Source organism: Eptatretus burgeri, chromosome 14 (genome assembly GCF_056783735.1).
Source record: "Eptatretus burgeri isolate ZD-2024b chromosome 14, Ebu_testis_v1, whole genome shotgun sequence".
Classification (NCBI taxonomy): domain Eukaryota; kingdom Metazoa; phylum Chordata; class Myxini; order Myxiniformes; family Myxinidae; genus Eptatretus; species Eptatretus burgeri.
Window position 1 is genome coordinate 45490771 of NC_140974.1, and position 19814 is coordinate 45510584.

The 19814-nt window shown below is 43.6% G+C and overlaps 1 protein-coding gene across 2 annotated transcripts in view; it reads left to right on the forward strand.

Moving 5' to 3' along the window:
- LOC147013076 (protein crumbs homolog 1-like) overlaps positions 1-19814 on the forward strand; it is a 91483-nt gene that overhangs the window by 57002 nt on the left and 14667 nt on the right. For both annotated transcript variants that reach the window (XM_085854609.1, XM_085854608.1), the window contains exons 9-11: positions 444-694; positions 7595-7696; positions 12250-12379. In XM_085854609.1, coding sequence (XP_085710735.1) covers positions 444-694; positions 7595-7696; positions 12250-12379 — 483 coding nt within the window. The remainder of the gene's footprint in view (positions 1-443; positions 695-7594; positions 7697-12249; positions 12380-19814) is intronic.

Consider the following 19814-nt stretch of genomic DNA (forward strand, 5'->3'; position numbering starts at 1 on the left):
GGAGAAGAAGATTTAAGAAGATTAAGTTTTAGGATAAATCCAATATGGCTGCCAAACTATATGACCAAACTATATGTCATAGGGTGGGAATGTTTTGTTCCTCATGCATAGGTTTCATTCTGGAGTACCTTTCAAAATGAGCATTTAGTGGGCCATTGAGCACTGGTAGGGTTGCCAAATTCAATATTTCTGCCCTCATCTATAGGAGCACTGAATGAGCATCACAGCCATGCCTTTGTAACGGTGCAGCCAGAAGCAGGAATTAATATCTGAATCCCAATCTGACATGCACTCACCAGATAGACTTCCAGGTATGTGGTCTTAATTGCTAAATATATTACCATGTAGATATTACTTTTTTAATGAAGAGCTATGCTCATACTGTATAAGAGTGAGAACGCATTTACAGGAAGTCAAAAAGAATAAATATCTGCTGTCTGCAGGATGCTTGTGTGAGGAATGTCCAAGTGTCCGGCCTTGCCGTGCCACTCTTTGAGGACTCCAAGCTGCGCTGGCCACGGCCGCAAGCCGAGCGCTGGTTACAAAGAAAGCGACCCAGGCTACACCATTGTAGTGATCAGGATGAATGGGTGTGCCTCACAAATCACTGCGACAATGGAGGCACGTGCATCATCAACGGCAGTGTTCTGGCCTCATGCGTTTGTCCGATGAACATGACAGGGAAGCAATGCGAGTAAGGCCACCACTTCACTGCTGTCCACACACATAGCGAAGGGAAGAGTTCTCGTAACTATTCATGAAAAATCATGTGTTGCCGGTCCTTTTTGACATTTTAGAGATTTTTTTTCTTGTGTTTGTGTTCTCGGCATTTGGCGACTTTCTTTTCACTCTGTTTCTTTTTATATTTTGATTCATATGTCCAAGAAAATGAGGCTTTCCTTTGGGGGCAGCCCTCACATGTAATGCTAATGAGGGATTTTAGTTTTTTTTTAAATTGTCTGCAAGAATGGATTTAATGTTTTCACAAATATATTCACACTGATCCTTTTGGATGGTGTTCAATGGAACTGATCTGGATAATTCATCTTCTCCTTCTATTCCCTTTATAATGGTTGAGGTCCAACGGTACCAAGCTTCTGCCCTGCCTCGACCACAATACTCCTCCATTTCCCTCTGTCCTCAGCCATCTCTCTCCACTCTCCAACCACTCCCACCTTATTGATATCCCTCCTCACACAATCCTCTCATCTCAATGGCGGTCTACCACTTTTCCTCCTACCTTGCTCCCTCAATTGTTCTGCTCTCTTTGCCATTCTCTCTTCCTCCATCCTCACCAAGTGTCCAGCCCATCTCAGCTGGTGTAACAGGATAAGTCGCCCCCTGGACAACTTCCCCCCTAGGGGGGAAAGACAATCGCCGAGGGAAATGGAGTCCTTGGAAAAGTCTCCCCCCACCCTGGATAACTTCCCCCCCCCTCCCCGGCACTGCCATCCATCTCAGTATCACCATCACCATCTCTCTCGGGATAGTGTCGTAGGTCTTCTCCAGGTCCACAAATCCCAATGCAATTTCACCTTGCACCTCCAACCTCATCTCCACCAGCTGTCTCAGGACGAGCATCCCATCCGTCGTCCCCCTACTTTTTCGAAACCCCTGTTGCTCTTCACCGATCTGCATCTCTACACTCTTCCTTATCCTCCCATCCAGAATCCTCTCCAATACTTTCAGAACTAAGAGAACATTAAACATCTTCTGATGCACAAACTGCAAAAAGCAAATACTGCGACTCACTACAACCCTTACAGGGTAAACCGTACTGCAGCATATTGTTAATGCGAACATGATTAGATTCTCGACATTATTAGAGTCCCACTGACTGAATGGAGGGTCTGCATACCGCTGACTTTTATTACCCCCCAACCAACTATCAGCCTACCTGAGGGTTGTACTTTAGGTGCTCTCAGTATCTCCGTCCCTACATAGCCTCTACTCACACATGACGGGACGCATTTCTCTCATATTTGGCACATGTATGCAATAACATCTGGGAATCAGGCACATCAAATTATGTTGGTCATTCCTTCCTTGTTTGGTTGTTTTTTTGAGATTTCATCCCTCTATGTTTTTACTTTTTTTCAATGCATTTTTTCTTGTTTCTGCAATTTTTAAAGTAATATAATGTTTAATGTTGTGTATATTTTGTTATTTTGGTATGGATTAAATCCATCTATGTTATTAAATTTGGCTTATGGTACATTCAACCCCACCCCCACCCCTCACCCCCTCAATCTTGGCATTTGGTTCAGTCCACTATGCGGATTACCACATTTGCGCAGCAATGTGATTATATTTTTAATAAAATAATAAAATTCTTAATGTTTCATATATTGTTGCAGTTCTACAAAAACGCATACCTATAATAAGGCAACGGCACCCAATGTACAGTGATCCCCAGGCAGTTATTTCATTAGTCTTCGTGCAGTTAGACCTTCCCCTCGTGTCTAGTAGGTTAACGGGACGAAGTGCGTTGCATGGGTCTTATAGCTCGATCTGTTAACTATATCTCTGTCTCCTATTTTGATTTCTAATCCAACCCTTTCCTTTTAGCCATGGTACAAGTCAAGCAAGCAAGCACACACGCCATGCAAAATGCAATTGAATAGCAAACACTTCACGATGCCTCCCGTGGCTTGGAACCACCACCACCACCAAATTCCCTCCAACAAGCACACTACACACTATACAGCACACGCATGGCGCGCCATTATTTCATTCAAATCTGTGCGCCAATTTCCAATGGCATCTCACCTTGCTTCACCGCTCGCTCACCAAACTTCACCACCTTGATCATCAACACCACCTGCACACGGGAAAAATATTCCTGCACCCCCTCGTACCTCTGCATCGCTACAATTCGCCACTAAACAGAGGCATGCTGCACAACTTGGGTTGTCCTTGGACCGTGTGAAGCGAGGCCGAGCAACAGACGTTCACAGCTCGACCGCATCTCGCCGGGATGTACTGGGTGAGCACGCGGGATTGATACAACCCTCGTCCAGTCACCAGAACATGGCAAGACAGGGGCGGCGAGGATGTGTCGCGAAAAGGGCGATCCAGGAGTTTGGAACATGGCCCAGGTGTGCATTTTGGCTCATGAGAGGGGGCCGTGGGTGGCGGGTGTGCATTGCTATTCAGCATTCAGACTGCACTCAGAGCACGTTCAGAGCCGGGGTGTCGGCTCATACCTTATGTTGAGTCATGAGCTCTGGGCCGTGGTGAGTTGGATGGGCAAATGAGACCATTTCCGACCGCGGGAGCCTGGCAGGGCGTGGCTAGGACTACTGTGGCCCAATAGAGGAGCGGGATTCCGGTCACAGTGCGTCGCCTCCGGATCGTCACCCCACCCTTCACCCGGGGCTTATAAAAGTAGGATGACGGAGCCGTTCGCTCCCTGCTTCACCTCCTTCTTCTCTGCTCCTCTCGGCTCTGTGTTGGCTACTCCTCATTGCCTCTGCCCTTCGCTGGCTCTTCACTTGCGGTTGGTGTACAACTGAGACGAGCTTTTTCCTGAGGACCAGTGCAGAGCGCACGTTGCCACAAGCCCCAGCAAAGTGACTAAGCCGGAGATCATGCGCCAACTCTCGAGGTGGGAATGCTCAAGCAGAGCATCCCACGGAGGTACACGCTACACTCACAGACCTATGCATGTCTAGGTTAGGGATCTGTCGCTTCACGCCTCTCTCTCTCCTCTCTTTCCACCCCTCTATCTCGTCTCCTTTGGACACACAAAAGAGCATCATCACTGACTCGCATTCCCATTTTCCTTTGGCATGACACCACACCCTCCATACTGCATGACACCACACCTCCCTCTCCCACTCCCACACCTTAGACACCAGTATTTCTCCCTTCTACCTCTCCCTAAGCATACTGGGTTGTGTTTGTTGGCCGACCACTCCAGGTATTGCAAGGCCGTTTGTCCTCATCTGCTCTCTTTCTTTCTGGATATCTAATCTTCCTTTGGTGTGTGTGTGTGTGTGTGTGTGTGTGTGTGTGTGTGTGTGTGTGTGTGTGTGTGTGTGTGTGTGTGTGTGTGTGTGTGTGTGTGTATGTATGTGTGTGTGATGGCACCTGTCATAGCATAAGTTAAGATTTTAGAAGTTCTAATGAGATAAGTCTGCTCTGTGTCTGCTTTTGTAAATTGTTGCCTTTTGCCGCACCCACAAACTCCTTGCTCTCCCTGCTGTAAATACGAATAAACCCTATTTACTGTACCACATACCTCTCCTCGCTTGATTATCAATAAATGCTTGTGTAGAAATGTTCCCACCTCATTTTCATCTTTTCTTTCATTTGTCCAGCATGGTTCGTATTCTGGCTTAGCCCCCCAGGCTTAAGGCCCGGTCACACCTTGACGTTTTAGCCAACGTATGCCGATTTTTGAATTTTTTTTTCTAAAACGCTGGCACACGTTGAATACGTTATGGGTAAGTTTTGATAACATTGAGAGCACACTGAAAAACACTGCCATACGTCGTTGTACGCTGGCTTTAAACGTTGTACTTTTTGGTTGTCCTCAAATTTTTTCATGCTTGAAATTTCACGACGTATGCCGGCGTATGACTCACACGTTCCGCTACGCTGGCCACAAGTTGTATGCACGGTCTGCGATCGTTGACAGACGTCAACACATGCTACTTGTAAGTTAATCATAAGGTGAGACACGCCGAGGTAATGTTTAGTATACCCGAAACTTATTTCTAACCTATGATTAACGTGTTGTTGGCACGTTACGCGATCGTTGCCACACGTCGACAGACGTTACTTTTAAGTTACTCATAGGCTGTAAGACGTCGGTATAATGGATCGTCCTTGCGTCAGCGTCCACGGCCACGGCCAGGACACTTATTTGCAGCATTCTTCAAACTTTTCTTCGGCATGACGAGGATGTTCACACTTCGATGTCTAGCTTGGCTATGATTCCAATTGTCCATCGGCAGCGTCTATTTAAAATAGTCGAGTTTGAGCGTTTTAACACGTTCAGAAGAAACGATTAAAATTTCCGAGCGCCAGCGTCAAAAAACAAAGGCGAGTGACAGCAATTTAAATCGTTCATTGTAAACAATGAAAATGGCTGAGTGGTACCGTTTAAAAGTCGTTGAGTGTAAAAAAAATCCAATTGTTGAGCGCAAGCGTCTACTTTCAATAGTGGAGATGCAGCCATTTAAATCGTTGAGTTTATCATTTAAATCGTTAAATCGTTAAACGCAAGGACGATCCATCATAACCCACACCCTCCCCCTCACACTCACCTACTACTGCCAACATGAACAAACTACTACTAATACTAATACTAATACTAATACTAATACTGATACTGTTACTGCTGACATGGACATCGACTCAAAAAGGACTCGAAAACACTGTTGGGTTCCCCTTTTATGAGCAGCATTTTTATATACCAATTCCCAAAACCGCTGGGAACACGTCTTTATATGGCAGTTGTAAGCTAGAAACACGTTAATTTTTTTTTTTTTGTCGACCGGAAGACGTCATTGGAATACGTCTACATACGTCGATGTGTGTTGGGACTACGTAAAGAATTGGTTCAAAGCACGTCAAACATAAGTTAGAAATAAGTTTCGCGTAAAAAAGACATTACCGCGACGTGTTTCGACTTATGAGTAGCTTATAAGTAGCGTTTGTGGACGTGTGTAAGCGTCCACATATCGTGTGTAAAACTTATCCCCATCGCATGCGGAACGTGTGTCATACGCCGAGTACGTCGTAAAATTTTGAACATGTTTAAAATTTATTGACGTACTCTACTTACTACGACGTATGATAGCGTACTTTAGCGTTCTACTCACGTATACCAAACTTACTCATACCGTATTTGACGTGCCCCAACGTTTTAGACACATTTTTCTTAGGTCGGCATATGCTGGCAAGATCGCCAAGGTGTGACCGCGATGTTGACACTTCCATTTCTACAGCAGTTATGATTCGAATCGTTGTGCATCAGCCTTTTAATAGGCTACGTCACGACATCGTCGGCGATGCGTGCAACGCGCTATGCCTAAGTTAGACTATCGTTGGGCATCGGTTGTGTAGGCCGACAACAGGTTCAGCATTCGTTGGTATAAGTTATCTATAACACAACGAAACGTTCTGTGTCCATCACCAATGCGTTATACATAAGACCAAGTCGCTATGAATATGTCCGAATCTTTTAAAAAAAAAACATCAAAAGTTCAACGTAAGCCAGCGTTTTACATACATTTTAATACGTTGCCATCGCTGGCTAAAACATCAAGGTGTGACCGGGCCTTTAGCTTAGCCCCCCTTAGTTATTCCCCAACGATCTCTTTTTCTAGTGAGTACATCCTTGGCAGTTATGCTCGGCTGCATTTGATCTGGTAAGGTGATCCGGTTTGAACAAGGCATACCGAGGGTGTGTCCCCTGGTAACTAGATCACATGACCTTTAGGTAAACGGTATTCATTAGACGGAGGACCCTAAGTAATGTGGTCGAGTTATTGGTGTTCACGGTGGATTAGCGACCCACCGCGTCACAAATTCAAGTGCGATGGCTTGCGATTCCATGGAGTTATTCGTGTGTGATGGCTTGCGATTCCGTAGAGTCTGGTGGGAACCCAAGGTAGGTCCGCAACAATATTTAAACACCCCCGACCCACAGGTCCGCAACAATATTTTGTTATTTTGTCATAGATTAAATCCATCTCCTGCATGTTATTAAATTGTTTTCATACTTTGTTCAGCAGATTTGGGGGATGATTTGGACATGTATCGTTTTTGGAATGATTCTATCCATTCCACCCCCCCCCCCCCCCCATGATCTGGTCTGGTTTGGTTCAGTCAACATATACATTTGATTTCTTTTCATAATAAAACGATTAATGTTTTATATATTTTTAAATTTGGGGTTGCGTGCACTAGTCCAGAGCCAAAGTAACTTCCTCGCGTTAGAATCACCATCATGGCTTCTGCAGTTATTGAGGTAGGTTGGGCTACAGTTTTAAATTGTTTTGAGAGGGGAAGAAGTACAAATTGGTGTTTCAGCGACCTCCCACTATTGTACTTTATTGATGTATTCTGGCATATTTTTAAGTCTTGGTAGTTCAGAAAACGCTCGAGAATAAAAGGTATGGCTTTTAAATGCTTATGACTTCACTCCATAGTAGTTTATAAGCGTATTATTGTGTATACATTTGAATGGGCGGCCATTTTATTGTTATATCATCGCTCTATGTGGAGTACTATCCATCAACTGCAGTACTATCCATGATACATTTTAACATCATTGCTGCCGACATATCACCTTGAATGATTTATTTGTATACCTTTTACCTTTTTACAACCTTTATTTATTTATTTATTTATCTATTTAGTAATTTACATGTAAAAGCTGCACATCCCATTTTAAGGTGTGGTTGGGAGCTGTGTCCTCAATTAGGACTTCCATTCTTGTTCCCTAATATTTCAGAAAGGCTTTAAGCATTGCTCCATGTTGCTCTGCTGTAAGAATTGATGAATGGTTATCAATCATTGGCATTGTGGAAGGTAATAAACATGTCTATATTTTAAAAAAGTTGTTGCTGTGTTACTGCAGGACGGACAGCTTGCAGGACATGTGTGATGGAAACCACACATGTGATACTGCAGGGCGGTGTGCACAAGGAGTCAACCGGACAAGTTGTGACTGCCTTTCCAGGTATATTAGCACTGGATAGATAAGAGGCTTGTGCCATGGCAGCTTGTCAACTAACCCTAACCCTAAAACATTGACCATAGAAGGTACGAGCAAGTGAATTAGCTCAGTAATGACACACCTTTTGTTTTTTACAATCGAAATTTTTTGAGCAGCTTTGTTGTATTGTGCTCTTGACTATATTATCTTCACCATGATAAAGACCAATAATTTTCCAATAACTACCAAAGATTTGTCATAAATCACAGGTATCCTCCCCATACTACCTCTCAAGCTCACCTTCCTGCTTACCAGCTCCATTACCATGATAAACATGAGGGGGCTGTGAGAGAGCTTCCCTGCCTCAAACCGATGTTCACGCTGAACTCCTCAGCATCTCAGGACCAACCAAAACTCTTCCTTTCATTCCCTTGTACATCCCTTCCACCAAACTAACTTCTGCTTTTGGTACTCCCATCCATCTCAGTGTCACCATCACCATCTCTCTTGGGATAGTGTTGTAGACCTTCTCCAGGTTCACAAATCCCAAAGCCATCCCACCTTGCACCTCCAACCTCTTCTTCACCAGCTGTCTCAGGGCGAACATCCCAACTGTCATCCCCCTACCCTTTCTAAACCCCTGCTGCTCATCTCCTATCTCCATCTCCACACTCTTCCTTATCCTCCCGTCCAGAATCCAATCCAGCACCTTCATTACATGACTTAGAAGCGTAATGCCCCTGTACTTCCCTGGATCTTGAACATCACCATTCCCTTTCCATATTGGCACAATTAACCCTGTCTTCCAATCCTCTGGAATTGAACCCTCGCTCATACATATATTCAACAGCCTTTTCGTCCAAATGACTCCGACTTCTCCTGCTGCAATTATCTCTGTGCACAACTAATCAATGCATAGCACTCTTACCTTCTTCATCCTTTTCAAAGACATCTGCACTTCCTCCTCTGTGATCTCTACCAACTCTATTTTCCCCTCAACATAACACGGTAGCTCAAGCTCGTCGTTGCCTCCGTCCCAGTTCAACAGCTCTTTGAAATCCTTACCACACCTTCAATACTGCCCCCTTTCTATCACGAGCCTCCTGACACCATCCTTAATCTCTCCCCCCCCCCCACACCCTTCATGTCTTTTCCATCCTCATCCCTGTCATGAGCCAATTTATATGTCATCTTCCTCCTACCATCCTCTTCCAACTTGTTGTACACCTCCTCTTCCATATCATTCCTCACCTTATACACAGCTCTCCTTGCTGCTTTCTTCTTCTGCCCATACAGCTGCAGTAACCCCTTATCCTTGTTCTTCTCTCTCCTCTTACAAACCTCCTTCTTTTCACCAACTGCCTTCGCTACCTCTGCCATCCACCATACCTTGTTTCTATCCCTCAACAATGCACCCTTTCCTGATGTCCTTCCACACAAAACTTCTACAATTCCACTAAATGCCTCTCCATACTTCTTCCACTCCTCCTCCAAACCTTCCACTTCTTCACTAATTTGCTCATACCTAGTCCTCAACCTCTCCTTGTACTCTATGAAGACGTTTTCCCTACATTTCCCCCACTTAATAATCTTCCGACCCTTGCTCTTAACCTCCCTCATTTTCTTCATCCATACCACAAACACCACAAGCTTGTGCTGGGTGGTAACATGCTCTCCCGCCACTGCCTTATAATCTTGAACCTTCCACAACTGTCACTTCCTTACCACAACCAAAGCTAATTCTGTTCTATGTTGTCCACTCATATAGGTAATCTTGTGGCTTTTCCACTTTGGAAAAAATGACCCAGCTATGGCCATCCCTTTCCTCGCCACCACCTCCAACAGCTCTCGACCCTCTATTCCTTGTTCCCCACCCAAATTTACCAACACATTCTTCACCCGGCAACGCTTCTCTCACGTGAGCATTAAAATCCCCCACAATGCACAGCATCACATTCAACTCAACCATTCCCATCATCCTCTCCAGTGCATCTCTGAATTCCTGCTTCTCTGACCTCGTCCTTCCCATTTTTGGGCCATTTGCCGATAACACGCTCCATTTGTCTCTGCATCACCACCCATGCAATAAATATCCATCTCTCTCATCTTTCCACTTGAACACCTGCTTGCTGATCTCTTCCGATACGATTATTCCCATGCCATTACTCCTTCCATCCCGACCTGCGTGAAACAGCTTCGATCCTCCTCCCAACCTCCTTGCCCTGTCCCCTTTCCATCTGGTCTATTGCACACACAACACTTCCAAACTCCTTCTCTGCATCATCTCCACCACTTCGACCCCTCTCCCCCACCATCCCCATTCAAACTACCGGACTTCACTTCTGAATCGCTGCCTGCCTGACAGAGATAGTGACAGAGTTGTTGCTGATGATTCGCCAATAACAACAAAACCAATCCAGCAGTTGAGGGGGTGTGTAGCATTGGCATTCTCATGTATGTACTATTTGGAATGTATTTAATGCTGTGGAGGAACTCTGGAAATGGTTTGAAACAGCAAAGGAGCTTACCTTGGGTCGCCCTTCATGGTTGCTTTTTGCAGCTTCTTCGGCTAGAAGAGCATGGGAGAACTAGATTTATTTAAACAACTCGAGCCACCTTGGTTTAATTGATTAGGTGAGAGCTAATTGGTTATTCCCTCCATTCACAGGTGAGATGTGGGTACGTCTTCATTTTTCATTGATATGTTGATCGTTTTTGATGTTTACATGTGATAACTGCTTGGGAGCCTCGTTGGAATGCATTTCTGTCTGCGCTGTCGCTAAAGATTCGCCAATAAGCAATGAAACCGCTCCTGCAGCTGAGGGGGTGTGTAGCATTGGGATTCTCGTGCGTGTACTATTTGGAATGTCATTACAGTTGTGGAGGAACTCTGGGAAGGGTTTGAAACTGCAAAGGGGCTTACCTTGGGCAGCCCTTCATTGTTTCTTTATGCAGCTTCTTCAGCGAGAAGAGCATGGGAGGAGATAGATTTACTATCAATTCCAAGAGGAATTTGTATAAAGTAGCACCCCATAGAATTCTGAATGACTATTAAAATACTATTTTTGATGAAATAGTGTTACTGCTGGATTTCTTCCGGTGGGGGCATCTGAAGTCGATGGTCTCCATGCAACGACCAAGGAACATCAAAAAATTAAAGCAGAGAATTAGAACGGAATGTTCTAAAATCAGTGTCAATGTCTTGAGGAATGTTCAGGTGTCGTGTGTTCGGTGAATACAAAAGTGTCATGAAGTTAATGGCCAACAATTTGAACATTTACGATGAGTTTTTTTGCTTATATATGTATTAAGTAAAATCACAATGTGTTATCATATTTATTGTGATTTTTACTTGTATTAATTAAAATCGCAATGGGGCTCGACTTTTCGCCAAGGAAGCCTGCCTGGTACAGCATTCATTTTTGCTCTTCTACGTTTTCAGATTTGCCTGCTCCAATAATCCTTCCTTCACTCCCACCATAGTGAAGTCCAACCTCATTAGTTATTGGTTACAGCAGTGAAGCAGAAGTGGGGGGCAGGTGTTTCAAGGGCATAGCTAGCGGCATGTTTCTTCCACCTAGACCTCTCCCTCCAGCCCTTCCCCTTGCAGCTTGGTGGACAAAAGAAGTAATTTATTTACAGCAGAATGTCAGGATGGAGGTAAAATCCTACATCCCGTCCATGACATTCCAAAAATCGCAAGGGCAAAAGACATGAACTGAAGAATATGCACTTAGAAATTCATGAAAAAAAAACATTGCAAACTTTCTATTTACCCCCTATCAAATGCTTGGAACATATTGTTACCAATGCAAGCAAATTCATTCGTCATAGAAGTACAAGCTTTCCCAGTTCAAGCAAACTGTTTATTAAAAGGAAATGTACCATGCATGGGAAAAACTGAGGATGATCAGATCTCATTATCAAAATGTCCACTTTTTGAAAAAACAAAACTTCACATCACACTTTTGGGGGTTTTGGGGTTTTTGATTTTTTTTTACTGCACCTTCCATTGGATGGGATGTTAAGCCAGTAACACGTCAGCTTGTGTTGTTTGTTCGTATATCTCATGGTGTCTTTCACACAAAGAACAGACATGTTTGCCAGCACTCTGACCAAATTCCTCACTTCTGCCTTGACTACTGCTGCAAAGGTAATGACAGTAAACCACACAGAAACTGCTTCAATTATAGTACTTGACACCCTGGGAAGGGTAGTGGATCTATCCATCCATCCATCCATTGGGGCCATACTCTGTGCAGAGCATTGGTGCTGCCTAAGCAGTCTCTTGGATATTGGGCACAATCCTGGACGAGTCGCCACTCCGACACCGGATACCAGCAAGCTGGCACTCATTTTGTCGACCTCAGAAGGATGACAGGCAGAGTCAACCCCACCTGGATCTATCCATCTGTCCAAAATATTTTTATGTCAATAATATTACTCGGACTGGGAGATAATTTTATGCTGTTCCAGGTTTGGCATAAACAGGCAATTTATAAAACATTCACCTGAAAGTTAGTTAAGCCGCAGTCTCTATCTGATTGCAAATTGTTACCTCGTGGTTCTTGTTGCAGGTGTAACATTTCAGAGAACATCTGCACGCCATCGCCTTGCCTTAATGAAGGGAAATGTATCGCGAAATCTTCCACGACGTTTGTGTGCATTTGTGATGTAGGATTCACCGGCCCACACTGCACAACTCATGTAAGTGATGTGGAACCCAATTTATATGTTGCATTTAATCCCATGATCAATATTTTGTTTTTTTTACAAATACAAGGTATGTTTCAGAGTAAAATAACTATTATATTATAATACACCTTCATCCATATAGACTGTCTCTCTTTAACGATTGAGCGCTTCCCTGAGTCCTGAAAATAAAATATATATAATATCTGTCCTATAAAAGTGAATTTGTATGTTTGTTTGTTTATTTATGCTTTTAAAACTATAAAGCTACTGAACCAAATCCAAGCAACTTTTGCGTGTTGCCGAAGGATATCCCAAGGATGGTTTCTGTCGGGGTAGCATAACTAGGGGAGGCGGTTCAAGGTGGGGGTAAGACCCCAAATCTCTGTGTAAATGTGTATCGTATAATGGCCCCGGTGACAGCTGGTATTACAAATCATCTACTTTCATAAAGAAAGTTTCAAAAAAACATTATTGTGGTGTTTAAATCTGAGTGTGAATAATTCAAAATTTTCTAAATGTTTCATTTCACTCAATTCAAAACGAAGGTTAAAACCAAATAATGCACCATGGAGCTTGTCAACGAAGCGGAAGTGATTGTTTTTCTCCTCACGCCATATACAAACATGCCATGGTCCCAATGATGACCAGGTACCAAGAGGAACCCAAACAATCAAACAGCAAAGCTGGAGTAATCAGGAGGAACCTGGATATGATTTGGGTTTCAGCTGCTACTCCTCTACCCTCAAACCCATACAGGTGCAGCCAAGTGAGTGTTATTCAAAAAATAAAAATAAAAAAGAACCCAGATCGAAAAATTAAATAATTCTGGCTGCCAGACCATGCCTCCGATCAGATTGCCATTTAAAACAAATATTCCCCATTGCTACGAGATCTTAACTGTGAAGTTTCACATCGATGAAGTGGTTCATGAGAAATAATTTTTTTACCAGGATTTTCGCTTAATCCAATATGACTGCCAGACCATGTGACATCAATTATTTGTGAATACCCTGGTATCCCCAAAGCATGGGAAACATTTGTGTGAAGTTTCCCTTCAATGTGTGCAGCCGTTCTGGAGAATATTTTTTTATAGGTTTTAGGGTTAAACCAATATGGCTGCCAAACCATGTGACCTATTACATCATATCTGTGAAGGTCTTGTTCCTCAAGTTTCACCTCGATCTGTTCAGCCACTTCAGAGCAGATTTTTTAAAGTTTTTATTTTATTACAAATAACAATGTGGCTGCCGAATCACATGACCAAATCACATCTTGGGAATGGCCCTGTGGATTGAGGCATGGAGGATTTGATGGGTACGGTCACGGTTTTGTTTGTAGGATCACGGTTTTGGCACGCTGTCAGGGTTTATTTGAGATTTATTGCCCACCTGGCACACAGTGCCGACAGGATGTACCGCTGACTGGTTCCAACCGGATTTAAGGGTTTGTGAGGGATTGAAGAGAGGATGCAGAGGCAATTCTGCTCTGAAATGTGTGTGAAATGGCTAAAGCGTAGACTGCGGGAGGTAAAAGTAATACATATGCACACCTACCTAACAGATTCACAACGCAAATCTATTCACATGCAACACAGTACACTTTACTGAACAATTACTACAGAATATCTTGATTATTTTACCCCAGAGAAGCCAAAACAATAACAATATGGTACAATGGTTGTTTTCTCATTATTTTGCTCATGCAAAATAATCTGCATGAAACAATTTTTGTTTTATTTCGGGAGATTCTATGACAAGAGTCAAAACTCTCCCCCCCCCTCTCCCCCAAACACAAAAAAAAATTGAAGGAATGGTCATGCTGAAGCAAAACACAGCACAGGTGTTCATCCTTTTCGATGTAGTTTCCAGGCAGCATCACACGTTCTTCCCAGCAGAGGGTGTTTCCTGATGCCAGCAGAACAGAAGTTTCGTTTTCAGCTCTTAAACATTTTGAAAACTGAAATATGTTTTGACTTTCCCTTGTACATGGAAGAGTGAGGAGACTGCAAAGTTTGGGAATCTGCGTACAAGCGTTTAATACCACAATGGCAACTGCAGCAGAACGCTGAGTCACGTGATCCACCCGCCAGACACCAATATGATGCACGACAGTACTTCCACTTTACCGTTCGCCAAATTGAGGCAGTACAAGTTCCGAATCTACACTGGCAGCATACCAAGTGGCAGATTTTGTGGTTTGGTTTGTGTGTGGCCTGGTTTTATAGTACCCCTATTATCGCTTCCTGTGGGTTGGCATCTGTTTTCCTTGCTGCTCCAGGTGAATTGTTGGCCTTGGAAAATTGTAGGTGAGATTGTGGGCTTAGGCTCCTGTGCCACTGCATGAAAGCATGTCGACTTGGGGCCCTGTGCCACAGTACATAAACATGTGAGCTTGGGCCCCTCGAGCACTATCGGTCATGTTGGGTCCCAGGTGTGCCACTGGAAATGAGCGTATGGGCTTGGGTCCCAGGTGTGCCACTGGAAGTGAGCGTGTGGTTTGGGTTACAGGTGTGCCACTGGAAGTGAGCATGGGGCTTGGGTCCCAGGTGTGCCACTGGAAGTGAGTGTGTGGGCTTGGGTCCCAGGTGTGCCACTGGAGTGAGCGTGTGGGCTTGGTTCCCAGCTGTGCCACTGGAAGTGAGTGTGTGGGCTTGGGTCCCAGGTGTGCCACTGGAAGTGAGTGTGTAGGCTTGGGTCCCAGGTGTGCCACTGAAAATGAGCGTGTGGTCTTGGGTCCCAGGTGTGCCACTGGAGTGAGCGTGTGGGGTTGGGTCCCAGGTGTGCCACTGGAGGTGAACGTGTGGGGTTGGGTCCCAGGTGTGCCACTGGAAGTGAGTGTGCGGGCTTGGGTCCCAGGTGTGCCACTGGAGGTGAACATGTAGGCTTGGGTCCCAGGTGTGCCACTGGAAGTGAGCATGAGGATTTGGGCTCCTGTGCAGAGGTTGGTTGTGTGCCAATGCAGGCCAGGATAGTTCACTTTTCCTTGGCATATCACCACAGTAGAAGCCATGCTGCTCCACGATAGCTTCTCCTCTATCTACGTCACCTACGGAATATTCATTTTTTTTTGGTTCACGAGCGCCAGCCAGAGTGACCGCAAAATTCGTTATGTCTGTCTGTCTGTCTGTTGGGTAGTCAATCTAGTCTACCCTTATTATCAGTATTTCCGTCGATATGTTTGTCTGTCTGTTGGGTAGTTGATCTAGTCAAAAAAAAAATCTCAATTTTTTTTTTCTACCCTTATTATCAGTATTTCCATCGATATGTTTGTCTGTTGGCTGCTCTTAGAGCACCCTTATTCTGGACATTTCCATCTGTCTGTCTGTCTGCGAAACTTTGGTCAATCCTCGGGGCTAAACCACTCAACCGATTCCAATGAAATTTGGTAGGTAGGACCAATATTTCATGGAATCGTGTGCTTTCGAATATGTGACCCCGGGCCCTAGCAACGGCCCTTTAAAGTGGTCAAAAAATGGAAAATAAATCAAGAAAAAAAATAAATCGAAAAATCGAAGTTAGAGTTCTGTACACAATCTATCTCGCTCCCTTCATGCCAATTTGCAGCCCTAACAAAAAATATTTGTAGGAGGAGATGGGTTTTGGGCGAGTACATGTCGAACATTTCAGAAACGGTTAATTGCGAATATTTCTAAGAGAAAGATTCTGATTTTGATGAAACTTGGGTGAAATGTGTACAATGTGGCTGGCATGTACACAAAAATGAATGGTTGCTATGCACACCTCCGTTGCTTAGCAACAGCTAAAATACTTTATCGTACATCGTACACTTATTGTGGACTGTACAAAAAAATCAATACATCCGAAACTGGACCCTGTTTTTTTTGTGCCCAAAGAGAATGTCTTACAGCATCAAATAAAAAAAATAAAATCTTTAGCGAATAGATAAATGGAATTACCAGGGCTGCCATTTGTTAGAGTCTCTTTGGAAACATGCCTGAAATTTCACAAGGCGGGTTTCTGGGCGCAAACTAAGAGGGCTGTGATAATCATATTTATTGTGCTAAATTGATTGATAGCATGTACATGAATATCGGCTAGTCGCGTCGGCCAGCTTTCCATCGAGAGCGAGCAGCCATGTCGCCTACCAGCTTGTTGGGTAGTCGATCCAGTCGAACAAAAAAACATTTTTTTTTTGATCTACCCTTAATATCAGTATTTCCGTCGATATGTTTGTCTGTTGGGTAGTCATACTCCCAAGTAGGGAGTACTTGGTGTACCATATCCCTGTGTTGTAAGAGGCGACCAGGGTTGCGTCAGGAAGGGCATCTGGTGTAAAACATGTGCCAAATCAGTATGCGGATCATACGGATGATCCGCTGTGGCAACCCCTAACGGGAGCAGCCGAAACAACAACAAGAAGATGTTTATTGGGTAGTCGATCTAGTCGAAAAAAAAAACATTTTTTTTTTTGAGATTTGTTCTCCCCTTATTATCAGTATTTAAAATGACGATTTCATTAATACAATGGCGATTTCGATGAAACTTGGTTGGTAGGTTCATACCATGACCTAGTTGTGTGCAAATGAGAACCGTTGCTATGGACACCACCGTCGCCTAGCAACGGGACTTAAAAATTTTTGAAAAATCATAAAAAAAATTGTTTTTTCGAAAATCAAAAATCGGGACACGAGCGACTGTAGGCAGTACATTCAGCCATATTGTCAAAAATTTCCAGCCGGATCCTATGAAAACTGTCAGAGAAGATAGACTTTGAATGAACCCTGGTCGAAAACAATAAAAAAACGAAGTTCGTTGTATCTCAGAGACTATAAGTCAGATATACATGAAACTGGTATGGTAGGTTCATGGTATGTCCTAGTTATGTGTGAGAAAGAACCGTTGCTATGGGCCCCTCCGTTGGCCAGCAACGGCCGAGTACCCATGTCCGCCTACCGGCTGTCTGTCTGTCTGTCTGTCTGTTCGGTCCAGTGCTCCATTAATACACTGGCGATTTCGATGAAACTTGGTTGGTAGGTTCATACCATGACCTCGTTGTGTGCAAATGAAAACCGTTGCTATGGAGACCACCGTTGCCGAGCAACGGGACTTTGAAATTTTTGAAAAATCATAAAAAAATTAATTTTTTCGAAAATCAAAAATCGAGCCATGAGCGACTGTGGGCAGTACATTCAGCCATATTGTCAAAAATTTCCAGCCGGATCCTATGAAAACTGTCAGAAAAGATAGACTTTGAATGAACCCTGGTCGAAAACAATAAAAAAAACGAAGTTCGTTATATCTCAGAGACTGAGTCAGATATACATGAAACTGGTATGGTAGGTTCATGGTATGTACAAGCTATGTGTGAGAAAGAACCGTTGCTATGGACCCCTCCATTGCCTAGCAACGGCCGAAAAACCTCTAAATGTGGGGGTATTTTAACGAAAAAACAATCTGCAGCATTAACCCTTGAAGCTAGAATCATGAATTTTATTGTGCTTCATCCTCAGGTCATTCCCCATCAAACGGACCCATCGCATCAGGTTCTATTGGGTAGTCAACTACCCATGTCCGCCTACCGGCTTGTCTGTGTGTCTGTCTGTCCAGAGCATAACTCCGTGGACTTTGATCCGATCTTGATGAAACTTGGTTTTGTGTTCGATATCAATGTCTAGTTGTGTTTTCCTGGACGAGGGCGTGGCTACGCCCATTGTGGGTTGAGCCACGCCCAAAAATTGCCATTTTTAGGGGGTAGTCAGATTAAAAATCTATCTTCTCCTAGAGTATTGACTGGATGGGATGGGTTCTTCAGTATTTGAATAGCAAAATGAATTATCTAAAACTTGTCATCCGATTTTTCATTTTCATCCCAAGGTCAAGGTCACAAAGTCAAAACTTAGAAAATTGCGAATTTTGACATAAAAATTATACGGCCGCCCAAACTTTGAGACCTAGGATGACAATATTTTTTATGCATAATCTTGAGGTTATTCCCCACCTAAAGTCTCCAAACCATTTTGCTCTATCTCGAACACCTTGCCCGTGGCTCCCCCTTCAAATTTGTTTTTATGCCGATTTCATCAAAGTATGGATAATCCGAGGAGTGCGAAATGCCATATAGCCTAAATGACGTTATATTGTTCCTGGAATGTTCCGGAGGAAGTTTTGCACCAAAGGTCATAATCCTTGACCTTTGACCTTTAAAGGCCACGAAGGTCAAATTTTCAAAGTTGTGGGAATCGAACCGGGTTTTCGACCTTCTTCGACGAACTAACTCCAATAAGCTATAGCACGTATCCTGTTTCCTTATTTTATTGTCCACAACATTGTTCTGTGACCTTTAAAGGTTATGCAAAGGTCAATTTTTTTTAAGTTGTTGAACGAAACCGGGTTTTCGACATTTTGCAGCTAATAACCTGTCACTCGTACCACGTCATGTTGATCATTTTTATAACTTGGTCAAAAATTATCACATTGTCTCATCCTTGACTTCTGAAACAATCTACATCGTCAAATACCGCTCGTGAACCATTGTCGTCTTCAGACTTGTTCTCTTTTGAGTTTTCTCACGGATGACCATCTTCAAGCCCAGTTTCCTCTCCGATCAAATTAAGTTTCAGTGTCTGTACTCCACATATGGCATCACAAGTTCCGAAAATAGTATTTTGTTGGAAAAAAAAACAATCTTTTGTCATATCTGTTTGTATTGTCATATCTGAAAGATGGTGTGTTGCGAGATACAGCATCACCCTCTGACATGCATCTGAACAACTTGGTTTTAAGTCGAATCCCATGTTGATCATAACCTTCACCTCCTTGTTGAATTTGAACAGGTAACTTTGACCCTTGTAAAACACAGACCAAACTTGGGGTAAAGTCCATTCTGATTGGATTTCGCTTCACAATAAATGTTGGATGTAACTTGGCCTTTTGTTTAGACCACATCATGAAAGGCTGAACTATTGTCTTCTTCTTTCATATTCAGCACATGACTGTGGACAGAATTATTTGCTGGGGTGCAGCTGTGCTTCAGAGGCAGTGCCCCCCCCCCTGTGGGTTAGAGCATGAATTTGCAATTGTATGAAGTGTCAGCAACAGCTCACCCACTCTTCATGAAGGACACCATGGGGTCTTTAACGTCCACCAACTAATGCCAGTACACGGAACACCCATTTTAACGTCCATCCAAGGGACAGCACACACATTGAGGAATCACCCTGCCTGAGAAACACCAGCATGACAGTTTATAGCTATGTCGGGATTCGAACCCAGGCTAGACAGCTTTGAGGCAATTATATGTACCTCCAAGCCATCCTGCCAGCCCCAAACTTTTTATTGTCCATATTATATAAATGCAAGCAACTTGGCTGGTGTTGTTTTCCCACATCATTGTTGTGCTGATATAGTATTGCACTTCCGTCAAGTTCATGTGTCACCACCATATGTACATGATGTGATTGAGATTGAATTTAGGAACGCGAGTCTTT